Below are 22,869 nucleotides of genomic sequence, written 5' to 3'. Positions count from 1 at the left end.
TAAAAAAATATCATAATTTGCAACACTTGTTTTATTTTGTTGAAGGCTAATACCTTAAAATGGGAGTATTTTCATTTATTAAATGGACATTTAATGGTTCTCAGGATTATGATTTTCCAAAAAGGATTTAAATGTTTTTTTGTTCATAAACATTTCCCTTCTGATTTGAGAGCAATATCATAAACTGTGGAAAAAGGGAGTGTTTGTGGAAATAGTGGAGTGAAACCTTGAAGTTATGTTCAAAAGAAATTACATTTTTGGCAGTGTAACTAAATTAAATGTTTATGTTAATGAACATTGGCAATTGTTGTCATCATCACAGTATGCATACAAGAGAAGCAATATCATAACCTGAGTAGGGGGCCCATGAAATGCTTTCCTAGATACATGGATCCTTAGAAAAACAAGGTAGAACTCAATGTGTGGGAAGGTCCTCCATATCTTCATTGTTTCCAAGTTCCTCTATTTTATTGGTTAACACGGGATGCATTCCGCAATCCAATTGTACAATAAGCTTGACAATCATCTGTTCCAGCCCTCTTTCTGGCACCCAATGCTGTAGAAGGCACAGCTTGACCCCATCGAACGCCAGGACATTCTTTGGCATTGGAATGTAAGACGGGATTATACTAGCAAAGGCTGTTTTAGGCTCCATCAGTGCAGTTTAAGTCTTAAAGTTGGTCATTTTCTTGTGGTTCAGAATTTGTGAACATTATTGAAATCATTCATTGAGAGCAATTTAAAGAATACGCCATTATGTCATTATTTACCAGCCTTAAGGTGGCACTAATGCACGATAATCCCTGAATCTCCCAAAATAACTCACATTCACCATGCTTTTCTCCATCCATCCTTGCCTATACTTCTCTTGTGAGCTTGCCCCAACACCATGGTAACCCTATCCCTTCTCCCCGGGTCATTCGGGCCTGTCTGTCATCTCTCAAAGCCCTGTTCTTGCCCCAGGCTTTCTCCCATCTCCTGTACTGCCGGCCTTTTTTGGCAGCCTGGCTGTCCATATTGTTCATGTAGAATAAAAGCAACTTCCTGCAGCCAGGGCAGCTTCCTGCCAGAGCCGAGGGTTCGGGCTGATCCACAGGAGCAGCTCCGACAAGGGATTCCGGCAGTGCAGGAGGGAGCGAAGGAGCTCATTCCAGGCCAGGGTTGCACAATCAGCCATTGTTCCTCGAACCTCGGTCAAAGTGCGAGGACATTGTGCAGAACACAGGGAATGCGGTCGCGCTCCGGCTATGTGGCCCTGTGCCATCCAATCCCACAGCCCACCAGGGAAAGGCACAAAGTTACATCTGCCACTGGAGCACTATAGAGGGTTCCGGGAGCTGGCTAATGAATCCTAGATGCCCGCCGAGGCTTGGGGAAGCCCTGCTGGGCCCCAGGCGGCTTTGGCAGGACAAACCATACCCAGAAAAACGTGCTTTTTCGTGCCAGTTGCACTGTTATGGGAGCATGTCGATATATCGACATTGGGGTAAAGAAGGTCGTGCAAACAACATGCAGCACACACGCAATGCTTCTCCCAAAAAGCCGATAACTCAAACCTTCTCTTCGTTAGAGTCTAAATCTGCATTACAGGAGGGCAGATTGCACTTGGCGTCTAAAACCCAGCCCGGTGGAACCCTATTTAAAGGCCACACCAACACCGCATATGGGAGCCCAGCTCTGCACCAAACCCTAACCCCAACTAGGGATGGGAACGAGTACTCGAGAACTTTAATACCCGAAAGTGCACTTGCATACTCAAAAGCATACCTGAGTACTCAACAGTGAAAGTGGAGATATATTAGAATGCCTGTACATCGAAATTAATACTCGTCAAGAAAGCATACAGCTGAATATAGCACATTGCTTACAGCGTACGATGCATTTTTGATGGGCAAATCACAATGCAGTTACATTGGCGCAGGGTTGCATGTACCTATTCTACTTATTATGTAAGAGAGATATTGCGCAGGGGGGGGGGGGGGGGGGTATGGGGGTGTATGGTTCCAGATTCGCAGCATGCTAAGGTTAAGATAGCTATATCATTCAAACGATGTCTGGACAAAACAAAATCAAACATGTCAGAGAGAACAATAGGCCTCATGCAAGAACGACTTGTACAAACAGATTTTATTAACTATATCATCATTAATATGGTGATGGATGATATATCATTAATATAAATTGGCTATCCATACTATTGCATAACAGAATAATATCAATATGAACATCTCAAACAATTTAAATCATGCACTAATTAAAGGACGCTTGATTCCTCTGAAGGTGCAGTTAAAAATGTTCAAAAATGACTTTCCTTTATGGATCTTTGAAAGGACTTCGATATCCAAACTGGTGACGTTCTTTTTTTTTGTCTTTAATGCCCGTTTCATGAACGAAAACATTCTGACAAATGGTGCAGGTTGCGTACACTTGTATGGTATTGTGGGGACGTATCATTATGCTAACTTGTGATTCGAGTGGACGTGTACTGTATTACGCACTGGTGGCATTCATTATGTTTACACACAGTATGAAACAAAGTAAAAGGGATTTAAGATCATAATATGAAAATGTTCTTGCAGGAAGCTCATGGTCTCGTGTACTTAAAACGATGCTGCCACCTTATTCTTTCTGAGTCAGACCACAACCCAAGAGGTCTCAGAATGTTTTTGGTGTAACAGACCCACATACAAATAAACGTATTGCGGCGAATGTGGGAGTCATTTTAATAAAGCAGATGACAGTGCTTTTAAAATTGCTCTCTTTATTAATAGCCTCTATTGGTGTAATACTAGCCAACAATTTACACAACACTCACAGTTAGACATTAACAAAACACATGCATTCCACTGCAAACATTACACGGTTACAAAATTTACTATTAAGAAAAATACATCAATACACATATTAATCTATTTAGTGTGGTGCGGTGCAAAGCATGCTGGTCTGCATAATTAATCCTGCTGACCAACCCCAAGGTGTCACATTTATGTCAGCCAATTGAGGACAGTGGGTGGGATCAGAGCAAATGGAAAAAGTTCACCTCAGGGACCCTGCACAGGCAGTGTGTTGAAACGCTCTTATGACGTTGTATTGCTAAAACGACATCGATTCTGTCGATTTTGTTTAAAGTATATGGCCACCTTAACCGCGTCATCTAAACCCCCAACTCTCTCTTTGGCACCGAAATCACTGACTCAGCAGAACGGCGAAAAATCAGATGTGACTCTGCCAATTAACGAGCCGCTCCAGCTGCCCCCTGACTAATTTAATCTGCCGTTGGATTTAATTAGCCCTCGGCAGGAATTACTGCCTCTCCTCTACGATTGGCTGGCGGAAAATGTGAGCAGTTTCCGGCTAACGTGCACCCGACATCATTTACTCCTTATTAGCCACGCCAGACGTTCTACGAGGTTCCTGCTTCCGAATAAAAAAGCGGCACGTGTCCCTGATGTATCACAGGCATATCCTCTCATCTCTTTCAGATAGTTTTCCCTCAGTCGCAAGAATGGTCTCACCAGAAGGGGGTGCAAGTGAAATTTGGAGGCCGGTTTTCCTTGACCCACATGGGCTCCCTCCACGATAAACCCCAATGTGTGGTCCGACTGCACCCTTTTGTCTTCCAAAGGCTGAAGACTGGTGCTGGTGGCACAGTGCTGAGTAGGAGCCATTTCCACTCGTATGGCTCTGCCACCACCTGGCATCACCACGACGACAGCTGTCTGAACAGATGTGACTTGCTGAGTTGGTTTCACACATGCTCACAGCATCTGCATCGTCCCACCCATCTCCCAGGCTTCCTCTATCCGCATCTGGATCGTCCCATTTGTTTCCCAGGCTTCTTCCACCCGCATCCCCATCATCCCACCTGTCTCCCTGGCTTGCTCCACCCGCATCCCCATCATCCCACCTGTCTCCCTGGCTTGCTCCACCCGCATCCCCATCATCCCACCTGTCTCCCAGGCTTCTTCCACCCGCATCCCCATCATCCCACCTGTCTCCCTGGCTTGCTCCACCCGCATCCCCATCATCCCACCTGTCTCCCTGGCTTGCTCCACCCGCATCCCCATCATCCCACCTGTCTCCCTGGCTTGCTCCACCCGCATCCCCATCATCCCACCTGTCTCCCTGGCTTGCTCCACCCGCATCCCCATCATCCCACCTATCTCCCTGGCTTGCTCCACCCGCATCCCCATCATCCCACCTATCTCCCTGGCTTGCTCCACCCGCATCCCCATCATCCCACCTGTCTCCCAGGCTTCCTCCACCCGCATCCCCATCATCCCACCTGTCTCCCAGGCTTCCTCCACCCGCATCCCCATCATCTCACCTGTCTCCCTGGCTTCCTCCACCTGCATCCCCATCTTCCCACCTATCTGCCAGGCTTCCTCCACCCACATCCCCATCATCCCACCCATCTCCTAGACTTCCTCCGCTTGCATCTGGATTGTCCCACCTGTCTCCCAGGCTACCTCCACCCGCATCCCCATCATCCCACCTGTCTCCCAGGCTTCCTCCACCCGCATCCCCATCATCTCACCTGTCTCCCTGGCTTGCTCCACCCGCATCCCCATCATCCCACCTGTCTCCCAGGCTTCCTCCACCAGCATCCCCATCATCTCACCTGTCTCCCTGGCTTGCTCCACCCGCATCCCCATCATCCCACCTGTCTCCCAGGCTTCCTCCACCAGCATCCCCATCATCCCACCTGTCTCCCTGGCTTCCTCCACCTGCATCCCCATCTTCCCACCTATCTGCCAGGCTTCCTCCACCAGCATCCATCCCTTGGTAGCTTTGCACCACAGAAGTATCGACGTCAAGTGACTTGGAGGCGGAAATACTTGAAGATTCATGATTCCCGAGGAAATCCTTAAGCATGCTGGTACAACCCCCCCAGCGGTCAGGCACCCCACCCTAAAACATCAGGGTGGAAAATTAGCTAAGGCCCGAAGTTATGGATGGTGATTTAGTCAGTGCTGGTGCCCCCAGAGAGCACACAAAGGCCCGATGAGCACACGCACACTGAGGCGAGCGAGAGCAAGGGCAGGCCAGCAAGCTGGGGTATGAAAAAAGGAGCTTAGACTCAAAGCGCAATCAATCGCCTGCCAGTTTGTGCAGTGCAGGGATTAGGCCTGGGAAGGCAATTACACTGGCTTAGGTCTGTTTACCTACACAATACAGAAGAGTTGTCCTCGGTAGGGCTGTGGATCACAGGATGGGCTGAGGACTCCAGCCTGCATTTCCAATGACTCTTAACAGGCAGCACGGCTCCAGGCTCCAGTTACAGTTTTAGGCCAAATTTTTTAATAATTAAGCAGTATTTGTTGCTTAAAATCAAATGAACCAAAAATATTAATCAAAGGGGAAAAAAAAATTATTTCGTGTTTTCCTTCTGACGCAAGGTGTTTGTTGTTATCCATGTGTGTTGGTAGGGGATGCAAAAAGGCCCGTATCTAGTTAGAAAGCCTGTGATGTCGTACTGAAAGGGAAAAGTTCCATATATGCTTCATAACATCTATTAAATACATTTCTGGATAATCAGTACGTTAAAATGTATACCAAATGTAAACAAAAAATAAAAGGAAAACTAAATTTCCAAAATTACTAATAATATGAGACAATTTAGGTTAATGAAAAGTAAAAAACTATAAAAATTAAAACTCAAATGAAGAATAGTAATAATAATAATAATAATAATAAAAATTAGAACTACAAAAATACACAAATAGTTAGAAGAAACCAGGCAACCAGGTCCAAACGTTTCTCTGCCTCTGACGGGATTCCTCAATCGGAGCATGATGTGCTTTAAAAGTGTGTCCGCTCCGTTTAATTTCACTTTTCCTTTCCAGCTACCAGATACAATACAGCATGTTTATATATAAACTTAAAAATAACCAGGATACAGCGTAAGACATAAAGGAGACATGGACTATTCAGAGCACTAAGGCCTCCGCAGAGTTTCTATAATCTTGTGAGCGCGAGGAAATGAAATTCTCCACACTGGGATTCTGGTGCATGTGGAGGCTGTCTACAGCCATATTCATGAGTTTGGGCTGATCAAGAAGGGGTCTTCTAAAGCTTAAAATGTAACGTTCCAAGATGAAGGCGCCTTCATCATCAAACAGTCCCATGGAAGCAAGGAGATCCGAACATAGAGTCTAATAGTGTGTGGGTGGGACCTGAGGCTGTTAACCAGCCAATTAAAAGGCAGCAATTGAAAAATGAGCCACTCATGCTGCAACCTGACCTTCGGGGATGGGATGGACCCTTTGAAGAGGGAAGGGGGTCCGATGTCCAAACAATCAGCTGGCCATTGGCCGGAACTGCTGGAAGACTCACCAATCTACCTGCCTCTAATCACAGAGATTTCTCGCAGCAAGCTGCTACAGCTCACCTTGGAGCATGGCCACCGGGGCAACTGGAGGGGGCGCGCAGCGGGCCAACCCCACAAGCAGCTTCAAAGAGATGGGGACGCTCGGCGTGAGAAGGGAGAACTCCAATCAGTCCCCATGCAATTAGTCCCACGCTCCGCGAACAAGTAAATAAATGAAAGAAAGGAACTTTGGCGCCGTTAATGAAGAGCAGGGAAAGTCAGCTGATGCGTCGCAGCTCCTTCCTGAGGGATTTCACACAGTAAACAAACTCCACGGGCCTCCCGCCGCTAACAGTAATTGATTCTGCTTCTCCTGTGCTTTATATAAACACTAATAGGAGCCACTAGTGCATAAGAGAGACTGTCTGATGAAACACGTGTGGCTCCCATCCTGAATCTGCCCAGATCAGGACTAAAACCACAGCAGCCTACAGACCAGAGATCCTGAACTGAGACTGAGGCTGCGTGGGAATAAGCAGCCAGCCTCCCCACCATGGCTTCCCCAGCACACCTCCCGGCTTCCTGGACCCCATAGAGGGTTGCAAGCGGACAGGGTTATGGCTGAAGCACCACTACCCTACAGTACAAAGAGGAGAATCAAACCCATGCAAGTTGGCATGTTGACCAGAAGGAAAAGCCCCACATTACTGCACTTCTGGCCTGGATCAGGTCGGTTGATAAGAGCCGGTCTAGGGACACCATGTACAGCAACCCTATACTTTTTTCCCACTTTCTTTCATTTCTTTGTCTTCCCCATTTCCTAGTTTTGAATTATTCTGTATAAATGACATAGGAATGTATCAAACACACCAATGTAAGGTGTCTTGGGGCGACTCTGTTGTGAAAGGCGCTATGTAGAAATAAACTGAATACTCACGTTATTGCACCATGTAGACATTCCTCGATCGTCACCAAAGCCAAAGTAAACACAGAAATTCAATTATACTGAACACTACTAATGTGATTACTAAGACATATCTCTTTCAGCTACCAGAACGCATAGCCCAGGGGTTTACTATGCAATTAGAGCCATGAAATACTATATATTTAGACTTTAGAATGGGGGATAATGTTGAGGCCATTTTGATCAGAACTTGATGTTTCATGAGAAACAAGTGAGCCTGAAAATCTTGCAGACAGACATTATCTATTAAAGGCAACGTCGGGAGTACTCACACATTCTGTGACGTTAATGCAGTGGTCTGAGATGCACCTCAGAATAGACTGCAGAGTTCAATCTTAGGCATGAGCATGCTGTTTTATCATGTACAATCAACTGAGAGCCTTGCAGAGAGAGAATATATTATCAGGGACACCTGGTAATGCATTTCTCCGAGTACAGTGGTGCCAAAATCAGGCAGTGGTCTACTGGGCAGTGTGAAAAAAGCCATTTGCTCATGTGAGTCATCTTTTACCATACTCTTAACAAATGCACAAACACACGCAGGACATACAGTGGATGAATCCTACAGGCCTGAGGGCTTGTTTTTCCATGGTGAAAGGGTCTGGGGTTCTGTTATGGTGTAGGGTGCATTTTTATAGCACAGTTTAAGTCCACTCAGTGTCTTTAAAGTCAAGGTAAATACTAAGAAACATAAAGTAAATGGGAGTGAATATTTCTCGCCTGCTGCGAGTGCCCTGTGGATAAGGTTATTATGCGGATGATAATGCCACTATCCTCACAGCAAGAGTGTTCACTGAGTAGTTTGGAGCTCAGGGAAATTGTGTAACTGTAAAACGTACGTTTGAGCTCCCCAGCCTCCAGATCCCAACCAAACTCCCATCACTGCCAATACAGAGACAGCTGGTAGTGAATGAAGAGTGTTGCATCCCTCTAGACGCAAAGAAACGCCCAGAGTGCCCAGCGTTACTCAGGGCTCCATTAAGCCACCCTAGGATGGCGGCCCCTTCATTTGGGTAGCTGTTAAATGTTATGGCAAGACAGGCTCTGCGACTTTTCCCTGGTTGGAAAATGGATGGAGGAGCAGATATCGAAAGAGGGGGCATGGTTCAGAGTTAGGGTGCAAGTTCAAAGTTCTGCAAAAAAGGGTTCTAAAGTGGGAAACTGCATCATAACATAGAAACTGTGGCATGGCAGATCATATACAGTCACTGCTAGAGTGCTAGAAGGACATGTATGAATAAGACCTTCCATCCATCCATCCATCCATCAACCACTTGTCCTGCTCAGGATCACAGGGATGCCAATCTACTGCTAGGCACATGCACAACCGGTAATTTAGAAATACAAGTTATCCTGACTGCATGTCTTAGGAGAGCAGGAGGAAAAACCCTGTGTAAAATAAGGTCTGCAGCAAACCCACAGCCACAGAGTACAGGTGAGGCAACAGCGCCACCTATAGCCCAGTGCCACCTGCGTTGGAGCGTCCTAAAAAGGCAATGTTTACCAGCATAGCCTCTTTTGGCTGTGACTGCCTGACTGGCAGCACCAGCCCTCGAGAAACACTCTGGCTGCTGGTTTTTCTCGTACCTCAGCTCTTAATTGCTATTCTGAAGTAATTATTTCAATAGTGAGTCAAGGCACCTGGCATTTCTGTCGCAAATCAGGCCCTAATTGAAGCGAATTCTGAAAGGCCCACATCTCAAAGTCTGGAGTTGCTAACCCTAGACCTAGAATAATAACAACAATAACAACAAGTTAATAATGGCACTTCTACATATTAATCTTGGTGCCGTTTGTGAAATGCTAATAAAATACACCTGCGTGAAGAAACACTCCATGTAAGATGCCAAATTGTGAAAACCTGCAGTGCCTTTCTGCACGAGACAGGCTAAACACACAAGCAGCCTTGTTTGGTGATTATAGGCCTTTACTTTAGCTCCGCCAGTCGTTCCTGAATAGGTCAGAAGGGTTCTGTGGCAGCACTGTGTATATCTGTGTCCTTCTAGGTGGCCTATATACCAGGCCCTGGGATATTGGGGGGGGGAGGGGCAAGGGAGCCTGGGGTGAAGAAGGAGGCACACAGGAAACTGCAGAGCTTTGGGGCTAGACTGCATTGCACCCATACAGCACCTACCCCCCCACCCCCTACACACATAGCTATATGGCCAGCACCCTCGAGGGAATGCGCCATGGTTCACGCCTCACAAGTGATCATGTAGTGACATCCCCACTGCAGAATGACTCCAGTCAAATACATAAGGATTCAAATGGTATGTGCTGGGATAGACACTAAAGATATTCTGTTTTGTTCTGTTCTATTCCATAACTGCTAATCCAGTGCAGAGACACAGTGATCCTCGAGCTACTCCCAGGATACGCTGGCAGGGCACAAGGCGGTGGAGAAATCCATCTGAAAGCACACACTATTGGGAATTCAGAGAAACCACACACCCTAAGCACGTATTCAGAGGGCAAAATAATGACCCTGTGGGTGGAATTTCATCTCATACCTACAAGGTTGTGGGTTTGAATCCCAGCCCAGTGTGTCTGAGGTCTGCATTTTCTCCTACCTTCGTGTTGGTTTTTTCATGCCGTTTGATAAAATGGCGCCTCTAAACAGTGTATTTCTGTTTATGTGCCCTGTGACTGACTAGCATCCCATACACGGTGCCCCCCCTCTCTATCATGCGTACACCTGCCCATGTCTTTCGCACGAGGGAAGGCCTGCTCCTTATCATGCGTACACCTGCCCTTGTCCTTCGCACGAGGGAAGGCCTGCTCTCTATCATGTGTACACCTGCCCTTGTCTTTCGCATGAGGGAAGGCCTGCTCCTTATCATGGGTACACCTGCCCTTGTCTTTCGCATGAGGGAAGGCCTGCTCCTTATCATGGGTACACCTGCCCTTGTCTTTCGCATTAGGGAAGGCCTGCTCCTTATCATGGGTACACCTGCCCATGTCTTTCGCATGAGGGAAGGCCTGCTCCTTATCATGTGTACACCTGCCCTTGTCTTTCGCATGAGGGAAGGCGTGCTCTCTATCATGTGTACACCTGCCCTTGTCTTTTGCACGAGGGAAGGCCTGCTCCTTATCATGTGTACACCTGCCCTTGTCTTTCGCATAAGGGAAGGCCTGCTCTCCATCATGCGTATACCTGCCCTTGTCTTTCGCATGAGGGAAGGCCTGCTCTCTATCATGCGTACATCTGCCCTTGTCTTTTGCACTAGGGAAGGCCTGCTCTTTATCATTTGTACACCTGCCCTTGTCTTTCGCATGAGGGAAGGGCTGCTCTCTATCATGCGTACACCTGCCTTTGTCTTTCACACGAGGGAAGGCCTGCTCTCTATCATGTGTACACCTGCCTTTGTCTTTCGCATGAGGGAAGGCCTGCTCTCCATCATGCGTATACCTGCCCTTGTCTTTCGCATGAGGGAAGGCCTGCTCTCTATCATGCGTACACCTGCCTTTGTCTTTCGCATGAGGGAAGGGCTGCTCTCTATCATGCGTACACCTGCCCTTGTCTTTTGCACGAGGGAAGGCCTGCTATCTATCATGCGTACACCTGCCCTTGTCTTTTGCATGAGGGAAGGTCTGCTCTCTATCATGCGTATACCTGCCTTTGTCTTTCGCATGAGGGAAGGCCTGATCTCAGTACTCCCGGAGTTTGCTCTGCTACATATGGAGTCTCTATTCAGGATGCAGGGATGTTGGGATTTATTCCAATCAGCCTCATAATAAATGAGTTGTCCGTGGGCCATTGCCACTGACTTATCTTTCTGAGACATCTATTAATTTAAGTAAAAGCCCGTCGATAAATGCATTACAGGTACACGTGTGCTAATGAACAGTTCGTATGCTGCACCCCTGAAACAAAACAGCATAAAATACCCATTTAACTTAATCACTGATCTTAACCAAAGCAGTTGTCCTGTTAGTTAATTACTGAATGAATGTATATTACATTTGGGAACTTCAGAAGTAATTAAGTGTTTTTATATGAAGGGACAGAAACAAACAGAATAATGAAAGAGGGTTTTTTTGTCAGTGTCACCCGATTAGATCAGAGGGGAGATTATGGCCCAGATTATGTAGATGGTAACAGATGAGTGCTGAAAAATATCTGAAGAAGCTTTAAAGACGAGAGAGTGAACAAGCTTGTGGCAGCTGGCATTAGCTTGACTACACTGTTACGTTTTGGGGGACTGATTATGATTGGCTGTTAACACTGATGGGGTGGGACGAAATACTGACATATTATACAGGCCCAATAAAAACCAAGAAAATGATAACCCTAAATTATTTAGGTCCGAGGAACCAATCAAATGGGCAGTAAAAATTAACAGACATGGCTTGGGAGGGCATTAACTGACTGGGCCTTGTAGTACATCATTATTATTGTTACACAAACAATCCTAAATAGTACTTCTTGCAAAGACTGACAGAAATTTAAGGATGCTTCAAATCACAGTCAGAAATCCATTAACAGCCGAGCAATGGCTAATTATCCGTAAGCTTGGTTGAAACGCTGAGCAAAACATGGGGGGGGGGGGGTGTAAAGTGAGGGGGGTTGGCTGGGAGTGTCATGATTAGGGAGGTGGGATGTGTTGGGTTGTGCATGTAGAGAGAACAGGAAGGGCGGGGGGGCTTGCTCACTGGTACAGGATGTGTCCGGCTGGTCAGAGTCGCCCCGATAGTAGCCATTGCGACAAGCGCAAGATACAGCGGCCTCTGTGGTGGATCGGCTGTTGGGGGGGCACTGCAGACACAGCCCCAGGCCCTGGCTCGACTTGAAGGTCCCGGGGGGGCAGGCTGCAAGAAAAGAGCGAAACAAGAAGCACAATGCCGATATTTAGTCCCCGAAGTCAGCGGGTCCTGTTAGCTTAGCGCTACATATCAGTAGAGCAGAACAGCAGGGTTAGAGCGACTGACTGACACCTGGGAAGTGACCTTTAACCGAGAGACTGCAGCTCTGCTGCACAGAGAAAACTCTGTCTGCAAGGAAAGACCCAAAGGGCGTCTAAAATCGCACATGGGAGAAAATTATACGATTACGATGAATCCAGAAGATTCATCGATCTGCAGCGAATTATGTCCCTCTTTAAACGTCCGATTCATCTTCCGTGGTACAAGGTATATCACAGGCCATCGCTCTGCTACATCTCCAGCAATAGCTAAGCGAAACATTTCCGTCTCTCGCTCCGCACGACGCAATTTACAATCGATCCTCTGCGTGATATATGCCCCCCCATCCAGACGGCGGGAATGTTCGCTCTTCGAGAGCTATAGGCCCAGGCAGGCCGGAGTCTATAAATCCAGCAGTAGGGCCACCCAGCGCTTCCAATACGCATCCATCTCACAGACTCAGAGCCCATAATGACTCTGACTGGAGCGTAATGCGACCCGTCGTCTCAGTCAGGGAAAAAAAACACACACAAGAGTCCCGAGCTGCAGTCTTGTTTGATACTGACCTTGCAGTGTGTCTCCCGCCTGCGGGCTGATATACATAATCTCTGGTGATTTTCACCGTTTATACACACCTACTCTATAACCATCTCGTAGCCAGGTTACGAGAGGTCCACTCCATCTCGGCCTTTCAGCAGAATATCTAGATCCGTAACGTCTGCCGGGCCGGGGACAGAGATGGAATTACTGTGCCTTGGTGTCAGCTGTCTTTTAATGACATTTTTTCAGCACCGTGCTAGAAAGTAAAAGATGGACTCCGAGGTATGTGGCCAGTGGCTGTTTCACTGCGACCAATTTCAGGGAGTATTAGGAGACTTCCAAATGTGGCTCAAATCTCAGCAAGGCTTTTAGACACTGTCACTGGGTCCCTTAGATAGCAGAATGATATTAGAAGGCCAAATCAGACAGAACCACCACAGTCTAAGGAGAGGGGTGCAAGAAGAGCAGAGCCCCCACTACTTCAAATATTAAGGGCCTAATGTTTTATCTTTAGATAGCAGAGTGCAGACAGCTTTGCATTTTATAGAAAATGTTCAACTTGTATGCACACACATTTATGCAGGTGGCAAGTCAAGTTTTGGATCTTTGTCATTGTGTTTAATAGTCTGTCTGATTTTTTGGTCAATTTCTAATAATTAGGGAAGCTGTACATTCAACATTCTGTGCTCGCTGGGATAGGTCCCTCATTCACTGAGTCTGTACTGGGGATGTGTTAGGGAAAAGCGATGGCTGGATGGATGAATGCGTTTTCATATCACATCAGAAGAAAGACATTGCACAGTTATGTTAGAAAAACAAAAGACACGCTGAGAGTTGCCCCGGTTCCTCTGGGCCTTGAGTTCATTGCGCGGTGAGGAGCCACAGTCATCTTCGCCTCACAGCAACTGGCAGGCATCTGAAAGTTTGTCCATTCATTAAGGTTTTCGCACGGAAAGGCCGGGCAACTCTAGTCATCTGGGAGACAATATCAAAAGCAGAGTGCAGCCTTCATTTTCCATGCGGGATTTAGAATAGTTCTAGTTTTGACCCATTATTAAGCAGAAATATACAAATATACAATCAGAAATCTACAGAAAGTCAGCTTGAGTGTCCTTCAGCTGAAATTACCGAAAAGGGATTTGCCCGATGCTCCATCAGGGGGAACAATGTGCGCCTTCCCATCATCCCACCCTACAGCGCAACTCACTCTGTGTTCTCTGCTCATCCACAAGATAGCTGGCAGGCTGCGGTCATGCTAGCAGCAGAATGAACCTGTCAACACGTCGCAGCTTCTAATTTCTCAAACAAAACAGCACCGCTATTTCATTTGTGCACGGCTTGAAAGCAAGTGCTCTTTATTAGTGAGCTGAACTCCCCCACCCATCCCTCAGCCATGAGAAGCTCCGCCCATGCACCCTCTGAACATATACTCTGCACACTCCATCAACACCCCACACAAACATCTTGAACATCCCACACACTCACACACACACCCCAAACATATACGCGTACACCCACATTCCACAGGCACACCCTGCACACACCTCACACACACCCTGTATACCCACCGCGCATACTCCACACACACACACTCTGCATAATCCACACACGACCTGCATTCACACCCTGCACACATTCCTCACACCCCCTGCCTAGCCCACAAACTCACACACCCGGCATAGCCCACACACTCACACCCCCTGCATGGCCCACATACTCACACACCCCACAAAGCCCACATACTCACACACCCTGCATAGCCCACACACTCACACACCCTGCATAGCCCACACACTCAAACACCCCGCATAGCCCACATACTCACACACCCCACATACTCACACACCCCACATACTGACACACCCCACATAGCCCACATACTCACACACCCTGCATAGCCCACAAACTCACATACCCCGCATAGCCCACACACTCACACCCCCTACATAGCCCACATACTCACACACCCCACATAGCCCACACACTCACACACCCCACATAGCCCACACACTCACACACCCCACATAGCCCACACACTCACACCCCCTGCATAGCCCACACACTCACACTCCCTGCATAGCCCACATACTCACACTCCCTGCATAGCCCACATACTCACACCCCCTGCATAGCCCACATACTCACACCCCCTGCATAGCCCACATACTCACACCCCCTGCATAGCCCACATACTCACACACCCTGCATAGCCCACATACTCACACTCCCTGCATAGCCCACATACTCACACCCCTGCATAGCCCACATACTCACACACCCTGCATAGCCCACACACTCACACTCCCTGCATAGCCCACACACTCACACACCCCGCATAACCCACACAATCACACCCCCTGCATAGCCCACACACTCACACTCCCTGCATAGCCCACATACTCACACCCCCTGCATAGCCCACACACTCACACACCCCGCATAGCCCACACACTCACACCCCGCATAGCCCACACACTCACACCCCCTGCATAGCCCACATACTCACACACCCCCTGCATAGCCCACACACTCACACACCCAGCATAACCCACACACTCACACACCCTGCATAACCCACACAATCACACACCCTGCATAGCCCACACACTCACACCCCCTGCATAGCCCACACACTCACACCCCCTGCATAGCCCACACACTCACACCCCCTGCATAGCCCACATACTCACACACCCCGCATAACCCACACAATCACACCCCCTGCATAGCCCACACACTCACACCCCCTGCATAGCCCACATACTCACACACCCCGCATAACCCACACAATCACACCCCCTGCATAGCCCACACACTCACACACCCTGCATAGCCCTCACAATCATTAGGCAAGATGTATCTCGTAGTGAAAACCCTCAGCTCTGTGGTCAGTATAAAAATATGAATTGCATAATTATTCAATAATTATTCATTATAGCTGACTAATTTATGATCTGGGACTTGTGTGGCGTGAGCAGAGGCAAACTAACCAGAGGAGGGTGGTTACAAAGTGGGGCAGGAGGGCAGAGAGCCTCTATAGAGTAGGATGGCAGGGGGTTGCACGGGACAGGTGGACAGGAGGGATGCGTGGGGCAGGAAGGCAGGGAGACTGTATGGGGCAGGAGGGCAGGGAGACTGTATGGGGCAGGGGGGCTGCGTGGGGTAGAAGAGCAGGGGGCTGTGTGGGGCAGGAGGGCAGGGGGGCTATATGGGACAGGCGGGCAGGAGGGCCGTGTAGGGCAGGAGGGCAGGGAGACTGTATAGGGCAGGGGGGCTGCGTGGGGTAGAGGGCAGGGGATAAGTGGAGAAGTTTCCAAGCGTGACGTCACAGGCTCCGAGGTCACTGGATGGATTCTCATGGGGAACAGAGACTGAGTGACTAGTTACTGTTAGGGCTGAATGCGGGGGAAGCAGCAGTGAGGGAGGGAGAAGCCCACGGCTGGGGACAGCAAACCCCAAAGACAGACTGTTATTACAGGGGAAAATAATGTAAGTAAGAGTCAGCGGTCCTTTGTATGGAAGCAGTAACTAAGTCAGGGAACATCCAGGTTCAAATAAACACCGATAACAAATCAACCTGCCAGTCCTGCAGATTTACCCTTTAAAGTCCATTCAGATAAACTTCTTCTCCTTTCATTATTCAAAAACACCAGCAGAATGGGCTGAATTAGCCAGTCACCCGGTGTATGTTCTGCATGTCTTGTTTTTCTACAAAGTGGGATGGTCACGACTCCCTTAACCAGGGGCCATTAGAAGGAGGAAGGCGGTGATCGATTGCAGAGGAAATTCGTCATTATGGAAACCCGCTGGCTGGCTCACAGCACATATACATGTGTACATAGCGCCAGAAACCCCCCTGCAGGCATTCATATTAATCACACGCCACTCCAGGTCTCCAACTGGGCCAGCTCAGGTACACTCTCTGTCTGCCTGCCCCCCTGCTGGTGCTGGGCTGACCTACACCCTGGCCCCACCCACGCTTGGCCCCTGCGAGCTGCTGTCAGTGTCAGACAAACAGAACATGATGGAGATAGACAGGCTGCATCCCCCCCCCACCCCCCTCCGTTAAACTGCATCCACTTGGTATCTTCCAATGTATTAATAATCTCAGATGTAGAGTTGCAACATAGACAGTAGAATGGGGAGTGGAGACATACAAATCGCACCTCCATTCCACCTAGACTGCCTCTGCACATATGTATGCTACCCCTGCTTTAATGGAATGATCAAGGAAGCAAAACCAGTAACTATGCATCTGTGACAAGCGGAAGCTAGTGAGAGTCTTAATTCAGAGCAGAAATGGCTTTCAGGGGCAGAGTGACTCTTACAAAGCTGCCAGCAAAGCCCAGTGTGGACTCTCGGACAGGGAGACAGCAGTGGAGTCAGAGCAACTGATGCAGCCCTTTCCGGTCTCTGACATCTGCTGGGATTTAAGGAGCAGGGGAGGGGCCAGAGAGAAAAACAGTCCTCAAGTGGCCCCTGTCATTGGAGCCCATCAGTCAGCTCTGTAAGGCCCTGAGCGCCCCCTAATGGTAGAGGGCAGAGGTAAGACGAGCAGCGGCACTTAGCGGCCTGGATTCGTTAGCACGAGGAGCTCCTCCGGGGCAAATGGCTGCCTGCACAGCAAGCCCCTCATCCGGAGCCGCCGTCTGGGGTCAGTGAGCAGACCTCCTCCCACAAAAATGGCCACCATTAGCGCAGAAAACCATCTCCGGTGTCTCCACAGGACGCCTCCCAGGGAGAATCGCCACGGTTACCGCAATAACATCAAGAGCGACTGTAATGGCGAGGACCTCCTGTGGCTGACTTACGCGGCTCTCCAAGCAGCTACGGCTTGTTAAGTGTACAGACGGATTGTGAAAGGTGGATGATTAATATTTACTGTTCCTGTCCGTCTACATGACGTGATATAAACCATGACGTCTCCTCCTTTTAACATCGGTCCAGTCGATACAACGAGGACACCCATTACTGTGCCCCATCTTCAAAGTTCAGCACCTCCAGAAGGCTGTGAATCTCACAGAAGCTGAACTCAGCAGGAATCACGAGTAGCTTAGCTGGGCTGGGGGGGGGGGGGCTCAACTGTATGGCCGGCCTTCATTGGCTGACAGAGGGGCTGGTTCCTTGCTGGGAGGTAGGGGTCTGAAGGATGCTAATTGACCACCAACTCTTCTCACTTGCTAGCAGCTGCCAGCAGGAGGCCCAGGGAACCCTCCAGGAAATTAGCTCTATGACCCGGGAAAAAGAAGCAAGTGGAACTTAATTAGATGCATCTAAGGACAAAAAATAACTCCTTAGCACTGGCTTAAAGTGGATGGTTTGGTGGTGAGGCGGCTCCTGTTTACCCAGGCCCATATTGCTGCTGATGGTGTCTCACGGTGAGCTATGGGGACAGCTGGCTGCCGGCACTGGAGGCCTTTGGACTGCTGCCTTGCTTCAACGGCAGCCAGATGGTGAGAGGCAGATCCCACTCTCCCGCTCACCCGCCTGCCCATTCCCTCGTTCACGCCACCATCCACCCTGCCTCGCTGTCCTCACTGCTTCAGCATCCCTCGGGGAGGCACCGGAGCCCCCGCAAAGGCCCAGAGAATCAGCACTCCCCAAACCGCATCAGCAAGATTTGGCTCACCGCCGTGGTGTGAAATCTGCACGGGTCGCTGTCAGCATAGCCAGGCTGCAGCTATTTCCTGCTGCACGAGGAAACACGTTTGGGCAGTTTGAGAGTGGGGATGACAGGGAGGGTGGGGTGCAGGGTGAGGGAGAGCGGTTATGACAAGGAGGGGGTGTACGGGGTGAGAGAGAGCAGGTATGACAGGGAGGGGGGGGTGAACGGGTTGAGAGAGCGGGTACAACAGGGAGGGGGGTGTGCGAGTTGAGAGAGAGAGAGCAGGTATGACAGGGAGGGGGGGTGAACGGGTTGAGAGAGCGGGTACAACAGGGAGGGGAGGGTGTACGGGGTGAGAGAGAGAGAGCGGGTATGACAGGGAGGGGGTGTACGGGGTGAGATAGAGCAGGTACAACAGGGAGGGGGGTGTACGGGGTGAGAGAGAGAGAGCGGGAATGACAGGGAGGGGGGTGTATGGGGTGAGAGATAGAGCAGGTACGACAGGGAAGGGGCGTGAACGGGGTGAGAGAGAGCGGGTACAAGAGGAAGGGGGGGTGTACGGGGTGAGAGAGAGAGAGTGGGTACGACAAGGAGGGGGGGTGTACGGGGTGAGACAGAGCAGGTACAACAGGGAGGGGGTTGTACTGGGTGAGAGAGAGAGAGCGGGAATCACAGGGAGGGGGGTGAACGGGGTGAGAGAGAGCGGGTACAAGAGGAAGGGGGTGTACGGGGTGAGAGAGACAGAGCGGGTACGACAAGGAGGGGGGGTGTACGGGGTGAGACAGAGCAGGTACAACAGGGAGGGGGTGTACTGGGTGAGAGAGAGAGAGAGCGGGAATCACAGGGAGGGGGGGAGGGGGGTGAACGGGGTGAGAGAAAGAGAGCGGGTACGACAAGGAGGGGGGTGTACGGGGTGAGAGAGAGAGCAGGTATGACAGGGAGGGGGGGTGAACGGGGTGATAGAGAGCGGGTACAACAGGGAGGGGGGTGAACGGGGTGAGAGAGAGAGAGCGGGAATGACAGGGAGGGGGGGTGTACCGGGTGAGAGAGAGCAGGTATGACAGGGAGGGGGGTGAATGGGGTGATAGAGAGCGGGTACAACAGGGAGCGGGGTGTACGGGGTGAGAGAGAGCAGGTATGACAGGGAGGGGGGTGTACGGGGTGAGAGAGAGCGGGTACAACAGGGAGGGGGGTGTACGGGGAAAGAGAGAGCGGGTATGACATGGAGGGTGGTGTACGGGGTGAGAGAGAGTGGGTATGACAGGGAGGGGGGTGTACGGGGAAAGAGAGAGCGGGTATGACATGGAGGGTGGTGTACGGGGTGAGAGAGAGTGGGTATGACAGGGAGGGGGGTGTACGGGGTGAGAGAGAGCGGGTATGACAGGGAGGGTGGTGTACGGGGTGAGAGAGAGCGGGTATGACAGGGAGGGGGGTGTACGGGGTGAGAGAGAGCGGGTATGACAGGGAGGGGGGTGTACGGGGTGAGAGAGAGCGGGTATGACAGGGAGGGTGGTGTACGGGGTGAGAGAGAGCGGGTATGACAGGGAGGGGGGTGTACGGGGTGAGAGAGAGTGGGTATGACAGGGAGGGGGGTGTACGGGGTGAGAGAGAGTGGGTATGACAGGGAGGGGGGTGTACGGGGTGAGAGAGAGTGGGTATGACAGGGAGGGGGGTGTACGGGGTGAGAGAGAGTGGGTATGACAGGGAGGGGGGTGTACGTGGTGAGAGAGAGTGGGTATGACAGGGAGGGGGGTGTACGGGGTGAGAGAGAGTGGGTATGACAGGGAGGGTGGTGTACGGGGTGAGAGAGAGTGGGTATGACAGGGAGGGGGGTGTACGGGGTGAGAGAGAGTGGGTATGACAGGGAGGGGGGTGTACGGGGTGAGAGAGAGCGGGTATGACAGGGAGGGGGGTGTACGGGGTGAGAGAGAGTGGGTATGACAGGGAGGGGGGTGTACGGGGTGAGAGAGAGCGGGTATGACAGGGAGGGGGGTGTACGGGGTGAGAGAGAGTGGGTATGACAGGGAGGGGGGTGTACGGGGTGAGAGAGAGCGGGTATGACAGGGAGGGGGGTGTACGGGGTGAGAGAGAGTGGGTATGACAGGGAGGGGGGTGTACGGGGTGAGAGAGAGTGGGTATGACAGGGAGGGGGGTGTACGGGGTGAGAGAGAGTGGGTACGACAGGGAGGGGGGTGTACGGGGTGAGAGAGAGTGGGTATGACAGGGAGGGGGGTGTACGGGGTGAGAGAGAGTGGGTATGACAGGGAGGGGGGTGTACGGGGTGAGAGAGAGCGGGTATGACAGGGAGGGGGGTGTACGGGGTGAGAGAGAGTGGGTATGACAGGGAGGGGGGTGTACGGGGTGAGAGAGAGCGGGTATGACAGGGAGGGGGGTGTACGGGGTGAGAGAGAGCGGGTATGACAGGGAGGGGGGTGTACGGGGTGAGAGAGAGCGGGTACGACAGGAGGTGGGAGCAGCTTTTGTTATTATGACCTACAGTACTTTCCTTTAGGCTCAACGTTTTATAGGAATAAGCTACAAACGCTTCCGGATTTCCTGATAGATCTCATATACAATATTGCCTGGACAGACAAGGACTGCCCAGGTACAGTGGACACTGTTTAAGAAACGAGGGCGCCCCCTTCAGCTTTCGGGTAGGTACCGCGTTACTCCACCAGCCTTCAGGTTCCTTTCGCCAGTGTCTCACCTGGGATTAACCCCAATGTTGTTTATTTGAATCTTGATTTTTTATTTTTTTGTTTTGCTTTAATAACATTTTTATTGTTAATAAATTAAACAATATACTGTAATGATGATATTGTCATACAGCAAGGGCTCAATATTGCAGAAGCTCTCCATAATAATGATAACAATGGCTGCAATGCAAATTTACCAAAAGAGTATCTGCTTCAATTTAAATAAATTAAAGTCCAGCCATCCATTTTCCATCCACTTCTCTGATGGTGAATTATGATACACTGGAGTAATCAAACAAAAGGGAAAGTTTGATGAAAGATAATTCTTGCCAAAGACGGGGAGCTCCCGTTGTTAGGGACAGTTAAGGGAGGGCAGAAGAGACCGCAAGTCTAATTCATTACAACAGAAATATCAATTCACTTTTATCACCATATTACTAACTAAATTACAGTTGATTTTACAATAACCTGAACTTAGTAGATGGTGTTTCATTCGTCAGATGAATATTTAATTAGTCAAACATTGGTTAAGTATAATATATTGCTAAATTCTCTTATTCTTCATTTTTGTAATTATAATAAAGTTACCTACCCATCTTCCAACCACTTATGCAACACAGGGTATGAGGGAGAAAGACAGAGGATGGGATGCTGCTCCATTCCAGGACGTGCACACACACACACCCACGCACACACACAGACACACACACACACACACACACACAGACACACACGCACACATGGAGGATATACCTATCCTTTTCCCATTCACTTCTATGGGAAAAATGCTAACGCTAACTATGACAACCTTAACCCCCACCCTGCCCTAACCATAACCATAAGTAACCAAGCAAAATACAAGGGTTTTTACATTTTTTACTTTTTCATAGCAGTCACTGATTTTTATAAAATAGAGTTTTAAACGGATATTTATCACGTTATGGGGACATTGTGTGCCCCTAAGTATAGGTATACCCACTCACACACACACACACACACACACACACACACACAAACACACATACACCCACACACACACACACACACACACACACACACACTGCTGTATACCACAGGAATAGGTACAGTTGGCCATCTCTGTCCCCAGGTTCCGCATTAATAGGTTCAACCAAGAACGCATGAAAAATATTCAGAAAAAAAAATTCCAGAAATTCCCTCCTTCCATATATTTTCCGTGTTTATCCTACTCAGGGTCACGGGGGTCTGGGGTCTATCCTGAAGCTAAGTGCACAAGGATCCAGAAAGTTCCAAAAAGCAAACTTGAGTTTTATGTGCGCCAAGCACTACGCTGAATTCATGCGAATGAAATGGTGTGTAGGCGTACCTTACTGTAGCTGCGTCTGTACTGAACATACAGACTTTTTTTCTTGTCCTTATTCCCTAAACAATAAAGTATTAAAACCGCTAACATAGCATTTATACTGTATTAGGTATTACAAGTCATCTGGGGATGATGTAAAATACATGGGATGATGTGTGTAGGTTATATGCAAATACTATGGCATTTTAAATAAGGGATTCTCAAGGATTTTGGTGTCCGTGGCAGGGGGGGGGGGATCCTGAAACCAATCCCCCGTGGACAAAGAGGGACGACTGCATTTGGCTTTTTTTAAGGGGGAAATAAACTTTTGTCCAGAGGTTCCAACAATGAAATCACAAAACCAAAATTGTTGTTTGACAAGAACGACAAAAAGAAGTCTGTGTTTCTCCTGATGCTCGGTTTGGCCTTTTGCTTCGTTGGCCACTGATTGACCACAATGTTGTTTCTCATGAGTCACAAGGAGAATTAGATCCCGGGTGTCGCCTGCCACCGCACAGGGACTTTAACGGC

The 22,869-nt window shown here is 49.4% G+C and overlaps 1 protein-coding gene across 2 annotated transcripts in view; it reads right to left on the bottom strand.

Moving 5' to 3' along the window:
* Positions 1-22,869, bottom strand: part of LOC125716644 (ephrin type-B receptor 1-B) — a 123,350-nt gene that overhangs the window by 32,126 nt on the left and 68,355 nt on the right. The window contains exon 4 of one of the 2 annotated variants that reach the window (XM_048989199.1): positions 11,928-12,083. The exons of the other annotated variant lie outside the window; for it this stretch is intronic. Coding sequence (XP_048845156.1) covers positions 11,928-12,083 — 156 coding nt within the window. The remainder of the gene's footprint in view (positions 1-11,927; positions 12,084-22,869) is intronic. 2 annotated transcript variants of the gene reach the window in all.

The sequence above is a fragment of the Brienomyrus brachyistius genome, chromosome 21 (genome assembly GCF_023856365.1).
Source record: "Brienomyrus brachyistius isolate T26 chromosome 21, BBRACH_0.4, whole genome shotgun sequence".
In the NCBI taxonomy this organism is placed as follows: Eukaryota; Metazoa; Chordata; class Actinopteri; order Osteoglossiformes; family Mormyridae; genus Brienomyrus; species Brienomyrus brachyistius.
This window is presented reverse-complemented; position numbering and strand designations above follow the sequence as displayed.